General features: G+C 31.6%; 1 protein-coding gene across 5 annotated transcripts in view; it reads left to right on the top strand.

Annotated features, from left to right (window-relative positions):
* Window positions 1–1,708: 1,708 nt before the first annotated feature.
* LOC18442378 (Tetratricopeptide repeat (TPR)-like superfamily protein) overlaps window positions 1,709–10,241 on the top strand; it is a 31,751-nt gene continuing 23,218 nt past the window's right edge. For all 5 annotated transcript variants that reach the window (XM_088869956.1, XM_088869936.1, XM_011628014.3 and 2 more), the window contains exons 1-4: window positions 1,709–2,038; window positions 8,821–8,936; window positions 9,141–9,202; window positions 9,850–9,942. In XM_088869956.1, coding sequence (XP_088726082.1) covers window positions 8,873–8,936; window positions 9,141–9,202; window positions 9,850–9,942 — 219 coding nt within the window. In that variant the 5' untranslated portion in view covers window positions 1,709–2,038; window positions 8,821–8,872. The remainder of the gene's footprint in view (window positions 2,039–8,820; window positions 8,937–9,140; window positions 9,203–9,849; window positions 9,943–10,241) is intronic.

Below are 10,241 nucleotides of genomic sequence, written 5' to 3'. Positions count from 1 at the left end.
GTCCCAAGTGCCTCGTGTTTTGGCCCAAAAACCCTATATGGCGCCAATACATCCATACAATCATCATTTATAAATATAATATATACACAAATCATAGAAGAATTTCAAAATATAATAGATTAAAATAAAAAATAATGACATAAAAGCCAAAAAAAATTTATTATTTGAAATAAAATTAAAATATATACCATTATTTTATGCAAAAGGAATATGTTGTACAATGCATGTTCAAAAGCTTCCATAATTGTATTGGTAAAACCATTGATAATTTGATATATCTATTATGGTGTGAGTTTAAATTCAACGACATGTGTTAAAATATAGAACGCAATTAAAACCTTATTAATATGATAATATATATATAAAAGCATTAATGATACAACATTCTAGGAGAGACTCTTTTTTAAATCTCATATATTACTTTTTTATAAACGTGTCGTGCATAAGAGAGTTCTTCTTAGTAGTCCTTTAAATAAGAATGTTATTTCACTTGACCAAGGGTTATGTTAGGGTACCTATATGTGGTTTGTTTCATGCTGATGCCCTAAAGAAGCAAACTCGGTCCAATTTATTATCGAAAGAAGTTGTTTTAGTATTAAGAATCTAATGGCCTGACATCTAATTATAAAAAGAAAAAGTTTATATAGAGCGTAGGCTCCAAATAATCAGATTAGAGCCTATTTTAAAAATTTTACTAGAAGAGGTTTGAAAAAATAGATTTCAAGTTCTGAAAATAGTGCATCATGTAACAAAGTTTTGGATAGTCGATTTTTAAGTTTTCATAGATCTGCTCGATATACACTATTTTTTAAGCTTTAAATTTTATAATTAAAAATGGAAAATATATTTTAAGGCTATTACAAACATTTCCAATATTAAAATCACATTTCTTGACACTATTTGAAGGTGGGCTCTAATTTGATTGTTTAGAGTCTCGGCTCTATACAAACTCCGCCCATTATAAAATTTAAATCTTAAAAAATAGTGTAGATCGAGCAGATATATAAACTCTTGAAAATTGACGGACCAGAAAATGCATTACAAGATGCATTGTTTCCAAGACTTGAAATCCATATTTTTTTTTCACGTCCATATATCTTGAGGTTGAGACGATCGATGTGAAGATTTTATTTTTTTAACAATAAATTTGAGTGTTTTTTTAACATCGAAACAACTGCTTCTAGTGACTTTTTGAGGTTCACCTTAATTTAATGTTTAGGGCCTCACCCTTATATAAACGTTTTCCTTTAACTATTCTTACATGTTTGTTTATGCAAAGAAATTGACATCGTTAGAAAATCAATAATTTCAAGGGTTGTTATGGTCCTTTGGAAACGGCAATATTATACACCATAGGGGCGGCAATAAAACAGGTACGGGCCGAGTTCAGCTGGACCCGAACCCAAAATAGTGTTGGGGTCTAGGTTTTGGACTCGGACCCGATCTGTTGGGTCCAAATATTGAACTCATACTGGGACCTGTGTTGGGAATACCGGGCGGATCCCGGGTCAATGGGATCGTTATTAAGGGAGCTAAATTCCCACCACATTTTTTGGAATATACAAATGAAGAACATTTTCGTATTTCTTGTGACGATGGAGGAGATTCTGGTCATTTGAGTGAATACAAAATAGCAAAATAATGTAATTAAATAAGAAAATATCCCCTCCTCTGACTGTTGTTAAATCTCCGCCCCTCCTACCTTATCACACACCCTCACTCTTTTTATCTCATCTCCCTTCAATGCTCTCTCTTTCTCTCTCCTCATAACCTAACTATAAACACCCCATGGGGCGTTAAATAAGTCTCTCTCATTCAATCCTCTTCCTCTCTCTTCCGCTCTTGCCCGTCTTTGCAGGCTCAACTTATTTCTCGCATTCTCTCTGTAAGTTAGAATTAATGGAGCTTTAATGGCGGATAGAAGTGGAGCTGTTTCCAATACTCTATAACGAAGACACGCCCTTCGCCATCATTTCTGATTGCCTCAGTTAAAGGTTCAAAGCTTTTGGGATTTGGGAATTAGCTTTTTGGTTCAAAGGTAACTTAACCTTTTCCTTCCAGAAATTTCTTTTCATAGCCCGAAATAGTAAAGAATCCTCTGCTCTTCCTTTTGGTTTATCTTTGCATATCTTTTAGCACTCGGCGAAGCGATTTGGACTTCACTCTTATCAGAATCTCTCTCTGTTTTGAAGTAAAACTCGACTTGTAAAACGATTGGGGATAAAATCTTGCAAGATAAGTATTTCTCCATTTAATGAAAATAAAATGTATTTCTGAATTCAAAACTAATGCTTTCCAGTAAAGTAGATGAAATCTTTTAAGTTGGAAACTAACATTTGGCAATACAGTAGATAAAAAACTTGGTGTTCGATGCCTTATGTTATAAAAATGAATGGTTTATTCATCTGAACCTATTCTATGTAAATAAATTCCCTTTTATTCAATATGTCTTCTTGAAATTATTGCTCTGCTCTATTAGTCTGGATTCACATAGTAATTTTATGCTTCTTGGGTAAATTTCACACGGTAGCTTTAATTTTAATTTATTAATTGAGTTTTTGTTCAACTTCACACGAATACTCTGCGAGAGAGAGTATATTCGTGAGATACTCCATCACACTCAAAAGAAATGCAAATAGCATGTATATTATGTTCCCTTCGGAATATAGTTTACTCCTGTTCCCTTGGTCAGAGTTTTTCAATTTGAAAATTTGAGAACTATTTAAGAATTATTAAATTATTATTCTCAAAAAAATTTAAAATTAGAGTTTTTTAATATTTAGATCTCATCGTCTAAAAATTATATTGTCTCTATTGAATATCTAGACATTTTTTTTTTTTTAAGTATATAAAGGGTACAAATAGAAAATTTCTCTTGTTAATGTCAATCTATAGGTTGAGGAGGTTCATCCCCTAAATTTAAGGTCCTCCTTCTATCGGATGAGTAGAATATCTTGTGGGGAAAATAAATTTTGTTCTCCTTTGTGAAAATCGAACGTGTCACCGTTGGTATAGTTAAGAACGAGAGGGAAAGATCGTGCATACGGTCTAGTGTACCTAAAATATGGATATGGAAACAGTTTAACTAGCTTAACTGGTAAATCGACTTATTCAACTATTTTAACTGAACAGTGATTAAAAATTTGTTGAAAAAATAAAAAAGATACAAAAAAATATATTAAAATATAAAAACTATATAAATAATGATTACAACAAAACATATTCAAATGAAGTTTGAAGTTGAAAATTAATAAAAAAATAAATTTTACTGCCTAAGGGTATTTTTAAAAGTTTTCAAAAAAATTGAAAAAAATATAAAAACAGAGTATTAATGACTAAAACAATTTCTAATTTCACCGTAATATAAAAAAATTATAAAATGTATTATAAACCCAATTCTTTAAGGGCGATTTCCGGATAGATCTCGATTTTCCCAGCATGATAAGGTCTATATTAAAGCGTGAGCGTATAAGTAACTCGGCATGAGTTAGAGTGCAGTAAGGTCCAAGTAACTCGGCCTGAGTTGGCAAGTTGGCTAAAAATACTTCCCCTTATTCAACCATCTATTCTGAATGGAGGAATGGAGGGCTAAGATTGACCCAATCACAATGTCACATCTCTACATTATTTTATTTTTAATTATTTTTAGATAAACTATTTTGACACTAAATTTCGGATGTCCAATCTTATATGAAACTCGCATTTGCAAAAAATATTTCTAATAAAATAAAATGACTAAAATACCTTTAATAGTTTCAATAGGTGTTTTGGTCATTATATTTTATGGGAAAATTATATTTAATATTTTTTATAAGTACGTCCCAATGAGAAGATGGCACGTACCAAATTTTATATTCATACAATTTGTATTAAAAAAATTAAAAATAAAATATTTGAAGACGTCGGATTTAAGATCAAACAGTGAGTGACTCTCAAAATTGAACAGCTGGATGGTAGGAGAAGCATAGATCTTCTATGCTTTATGAAAAGTAAAGAAACATTTCCCTTTTAAAAATGTGAAAAATATGTTTAAAGTAAAGCTAAACAAAACACAATGAAGTTAAAATAAGCAGTGAAAATAGACTTTGAAAAAATCAAATTATGACCTGGGGTATTTTAAAAAGAGTAATCATCCTATGAGACCCTCCCACACGTATATGTGTAGGATCTCAAAGGATCACCATTAAATTTGACACTGATCTCTATAAAAGTTATTACATGGGTGTAGGACTTGACTTTTCTAGATATCTATGTCAAATTTAATGGTGATTTTTTGGGATCTTATACACATGGGTGTGAGAGGGTTTCATAAGATCATTACTCAAACAAATAATCCAAAAAAAAAAAAAAATATAAGTAATAATTAATAGCTAAAGCACTTCTCAATCTTTGCCAAAACAATTTGCCAAAATCATAAAAAATATAAAAAAACCATATCACAAATAATTTTTTAGATTTTTATAATTTGTTATTTTGGATTTTTTTTTTTTTTTTTAAAGATCCCAAACTTGACCACTACGTTCGGGATACTTAGGCTAGGTAGCAAGGGTAGTGGCCAGCCCGAATTGTTTGTGCGAGTCTGAGTTGGCTCACATGAGTTCTCAAACACTAGTTGGAAATTTATTCATGAATTAGGAATAAGGGTATTTTAGTATTTTAATTCAATCTCCCAGGGTAGTTTGGGCATCAATTATTACTTCGTTTTTCTTCCAATTTTTTAAATTTGCACTTCTGCCTTGTGTAAGCTTCTGATTCACTCTCGAGTTTATCCGTGCCGTCCGTTACTATAAATAGACGGTGATGACTCCTTTGTACTCCACGCAATATAAGCTAGTGTATAACATGTTTTCCTGCCAAAAAAACCTCACTACCTTTTGGGAATTTACTTACGGGAAAGCTTTCTATATTCCCCTTAAGTTCTATCCTCCTTTTGTCCAACTCTCTATTTTTTAATAGAGGGTTAAGATTGCTCCCATTACAATGTCATGTCCCTACACTGTTTTATTTTTAATTTTTTTTCTATAAATTGTTTTGACACCAAAATTTGGACACCATTTCCTCTATTAAACTCGCAATAACGAAAAATATAAAAACAATATTTTCAATAAAATAAAATGATCAAAATACCCCAGAAAATTTCAAGAGATATTTTGGTTATTATATTTTTTCAAAAAATTATTGTTAATATTTTTTATAGGTGCGTCCCAATAAAAAGGTGTCACGTACCAAATTTCATATTAAAAAAAATTGTATTAAAAAATTAAAAATAAAATACTTTGAGACGTCAATTTTAAGATCAAACGGTGAGTGACTCCCGTGATAAAATATGGACAAGTCGATAGTAGAGAGAAGATACAACTTGTATGTTGTAGGGAAACATAGGAAGCTCTTCCTTTACTTGTACAGAGTATAGTGTGCTGGCCCGTTAATTTCTTCGTAATGTCGATGAAATTTGGGAATTATCCCCTACGAAAAAGGGTCATAACGAAAGTTGCATGCGTCCAGTGAACGAAAATGACCGTATATTTATCGCCGACCTAATTAAATAAGGGGTGCGGCAAATTTGGGAATTATCCCCTACGAAAAAGGGTCATAGCGAAAGTTGCATGCGTTCATTGAACGAAAATGACCGTATATTTCTCCCCGACCTAATTAAATAAGGGGTGCGGTTCGCATACGGATGCCTCCATACGTGGTGCCTTTCAAATTTTATCATCCTATATAATTTTGATGTAATTTTTTTTTTTAGATTATTTAAAAATTTATTTTTATATCTAATTATAAAATTTTAAATTTTAAAAATGATTTAAATCAAATAGATCAATAAACATATGACAATCTTGAAAATAGACGGTGTAAATAATATGTTGTAAAATGTATAATTTTATAGATTTAAAATCTTTTTATTTTTTATAGTCATACATCTCGATATCGAGATGATTAATCAAAAGGTTTTCCAACATTAAAACCACCTTTTCCAATGGACGTCAGTAGTTCTACATTACAAAGTAGTACCCTTATATAAACTTTTTTTTTAAATAAGAGGGCTCAGGTCCTCTTGATAAAATAAATGCGTTTTGGTCGCTTTCCATAGTACCGTGACATCACTGTACTTGGTCTTGAACAGTTTTTTAAATGCCTTTTGTCTTAAATAGTGTTTTAAAATCCAGTAAATTTTTTATTTTTGGATTGTCGATTTTGATGGGAACTGGTCATTCTCCCCTAAAACATCCTTCATATATATATAGTACTTTTTTTTTTAACTCGTCTAATGGCTCCTCAGCATGGTTGGAAAATCGCCCGATCGAACTGGTAACTGCCCCGTTAAATCGGAACTGGCCACTGGCCAATTCCTGTTTCGACCAGTTTTGGTGACCGTTCGACTAAAAATAAAGTTATATAAAATACCAAAAAATAAGAGATTTTTTTTGTAATGTATTTTTAATATTTTCAACATTATAGAAACATTGGAAATTGTTTTGACCATTAATATTTATTTTTATATATTTTTTTATAAAATATAAAAAATACCCCTAGGCAGAGTTCAATTATTTAAAATTCATTTTTTTATTAATTTTTCAACTCATTCGGATGTGTTTTGTTTAATTATTCTTTAAATATATTTTTCATATTTTAGTCTATATTTTTTTTATTTTTTATTTTTTATTTTTTTGATACTTTTTTGACCCTCCGAGACTTACCCAGTTTGAACGGTTGAACCGGCCGGTTGACCGATTAGGCCGGTTGAACCGCTTCCAAGCCCAGGATTCGCCCTCTAAATCCCCATCCCATTAATCCTTGTTTTATTTTTTAATTTATTTTAATTTAGGTGAAATATCCTCATACCTCTTATTTTTAGTTTTCATTATTTCAATAGATCAAAAAATTCAAAATATATCTCTTAAGCTTCTGACTAATTTCATCTACTTTTGATTATTTTTTTAACCCTAACAAATATAAAAAAGACGTGCTCATTCGAAACCCTTCATCTCTTTACGTGATATATTCATCCCAAATTTCTCTCTCAATCATTCATCCTCTTTGTCTCTCTAACGGAGGAGAGTGAGTGTGAGAGACACGGGGGGAGAGAGAATGAGAAAGAGAGAGATTTAAAGAAAAATTACATGAAAAAAGATAAAAAAAAAAAAAAAAAAATTTAAAGGGGATAAAGTTAGCTTAGGGGGTTAAAATATATAAAAGTTAGAATTTTTATGACTCAAAATATGTTTTGAAACCTTTGGTGTATTAAGATATAAAACTTAAAATTGAGGGTAATAGAAATATTTTCTCTTAAATTTATTTGTTTTTAAATAATTTAGATTGATCTAGATTGGATCTAGATCAATCTAAATCAGATTTAGATTGATCTAGACTGGATGAATGATTTGCACCACCAATCTGGGTTTTGAAGCACTCGTCTAAAAGATTAACGGTGGAGATTATCGTTCTTCCGCTTTGTAGTCTTCTTTCAGGGAATGCCTTAATTGTCTTTTTTGTTGTTTCACGTTAAAAACGTGGACGGCATACTTAGCGTGGTGATGTGCATACGATAGAAAAAGACGAAAAATGACTAGCGACTTGAAAAATGACTGTAGCCATTCAAATTCTTACTGATTTATTTATTTATTTATAAGAATGTCTCTGGAATTTGGTACTGTAAGCTTTATGAGGTGATCTCTGACTCCATTCTTATCAAAAAGTAGGACCCAAATCCCTATTAACGTACCACTTTTTAGCCTTAACGGTAGTATTGTTGAACCCCATGGTGATAAAGCCTTGACGATAGTATTACTAAACCTCGTGGTAAGATCTCTTACTCTATTCTCACCAAAAAAATAAGGGCTCAAATCCCTCTATCTTTTACTTACCCCCAAAAAAATATCCACAAAAAATATGTGTATATGACCGTCTTAATGGAAGGTTAAAAAAGAAGAAGCAAATTTCCCTCTCTAAAAAGTTTGTGAGAAAATGAGAAATTGGAACTTTGGAGAAATACAGAACCTGCGTAGGCAGGAAGTAGGTAACCCTTCATTGAATGGGGTGGGGATTTAGGAGAAATATACTCTTTTTTTTTTTTTTTGAAGACCTAAGAGAAATATACCATTACGAGTCATCATTGAATTTTGTTTGGGTTCAAATTCAATCTCAATCCCTTTCTCTCACTCCTAAATAAATTTACATGGACCACTTTCTTTTCTCATAAACATTTTTTTTTGGGTGAGTAGTGTTTGGGTTCAAATTGTCAAGCGCTAACCAATTAAACCTGAGCTCTTTTCTCACATGAACAAATTAAATCCATTAAAAGTAGGTGTCACTGCCAGTTTCGCGAAAGGTACACAGCGAGTTAGTCAAATGAAGCTTTAGAGAGAGAGATTCAGAAAAATGGGCAAAGAAGACACCCTAATGTTTTGGTATTTACGAAAACACCACCGAGTTCTCACTAACCATCTTGACTTTGAAACATGAAACACATCTTAGGGCACGATTGATATGTATGAAAATATTTTCATAATTATTTTTGTAAATATATTTTCACGTGAAAGAACTACCTGTATGATTAGAGTTGAGAGTTGTTTTTCACTTTCATGTGAAAAACTTTTTTAAAAATATTTACACACGTACCAAACGGGCCCTCAGATTTTTCATATTTCTATAAGTTCCCAAATGTTTATAACGCCCAAGATTATGGCGTCTCAGTTTGCTTTTGATTTCTTGTACGTTTCAGCAAAGCAAATTTGATTTCATCCTCCATTCTTCTTGAAAATTAATGTTATCTTTTGCCATTTTTCATGACCCAATATCCATGTTATTCGTGTGCAGTTACTTCTGCAAGCTTCAAATTTTGGATTTAAGGTTGAGAGTGGTTAATAAAATGGCCCCGAGGAGTAATAGTCGTGGCAAGGCGAAAGGCGAGAAGAAGAAGAAAGAAGAAAAGGGTAAGTATTGTTGAAGTATCTACTTGAATTCATGTAATTATAGACGGTATGGATTACTGCAATCTTATTTCTACAAATATGATTGCAACGTTATATAAACTTTTTTCTATCATGAAACATGAATCCCAAATGGAATAAAGTCTGTTCTTCCAAAGAGAGGGCTTATAACTCTTAACACTTGTGCGATCATGTAATGCGTTTCAGTCCTTCCGGTGGTGCTCGACATCACAGTGAACCTTCTAAACGATTCTCAAGTTATCTTAAAGGTTTGTTCCATTTCTTCTTATCTCTAGTCTTTTATCTCCTCACATTAATAGGACATTTGATTTCATTCAAGGGTACTTTGTAAATATCGAATGACAATCAATAGTTTGTGGCCTAAACATTGTGATGTTCCTTTCATGTTCCTTGATAAATTGGTACCTAAAACTATTCAAAAGGAGCCTTAAACTTGTAGATTAGCAATATAACACACAATATGCTCCGATTTTAATTTAATAAACAAATATACAATGAGACTATTTACCTTTGGTACAAGGTGGTGACAATTAATCTTGACCATTGGATGTAAATTTGGGTGGTTGCATTTAATCCGTTGATCGGGTGTAAAGTTCAAAAGAAATTTTTTCAAACTTTGTGACGCACCCAAGCTACCAGATTTCAAATCGGATAGTTGTAAATAATTGTGACCTTTTTATACTAAAAGTAAATAGTCTCATTGTATATAATCCCTTAACTAATTTACTTTAATTTATTAACTTAACTAATTTACTTTAATTTATTAAAGTTGTTGAGTATGTGTAGACACCTCCTCTCGAAATTTAACTAAGCTTTGTGAAGATTTGAGTTGATCTCATCGACACAGATCAAAGCATAAACAACATGGCTCTTAACTTTGATTGGTTGGGTGCAGGGAATATCGACCGATAGAATAATTGATGTTCGTCGCCTGTTATCAGTGAACACAGAGACATGTAGTATAACAAACTACTCATTATCACATGAGGTAAGTGACAGGTTTTTTATTGTGTTAGATGAGAAAAAGTTCAAATCTAGTTGAATTAAATGCTTATCCTTTGCCAAAAAAAACAAAATAAAAATAAAGAATGATAAAAAAATGATATAAATTACATTGTGTTGGAAAGAAAATGATTCTACCAAATTCAAACAATTGTATTCTCCAATATCCCAGTCACCACAATCCAACACTACAAGCTTAAATATGCTCCCTAGTGACTATAGTGTGTTTCTATTATGGATTTTTGTACTTTTGGCCTAAAAGGTCTTTAAGTTGGGCAATCGAAA

The sequence above is a fragment of the Amborella trichopoda genome, chromosome 1 (assembly GCF_054954075.1).
Source record: "Amborella trichopoda isolate Santa Cruz 75 chromosome 1, AtrichopodaSantaCruz75HAP2 v2.0, whole genome shotgun sequence".
In the NCBI taxonomy this organism is placed as follows: domain Eukaryota; kingdom Viridiplantae; phylum Streptophyta; class Magnoliopsida; order Amborellales; family Amborellaceae; genus Amborella; species Amborella trichopoda.
Note: the sequence above shows the minus strand (reverse complement) of the source record. Positions and strands in the feature narration are given on the sequence as shown.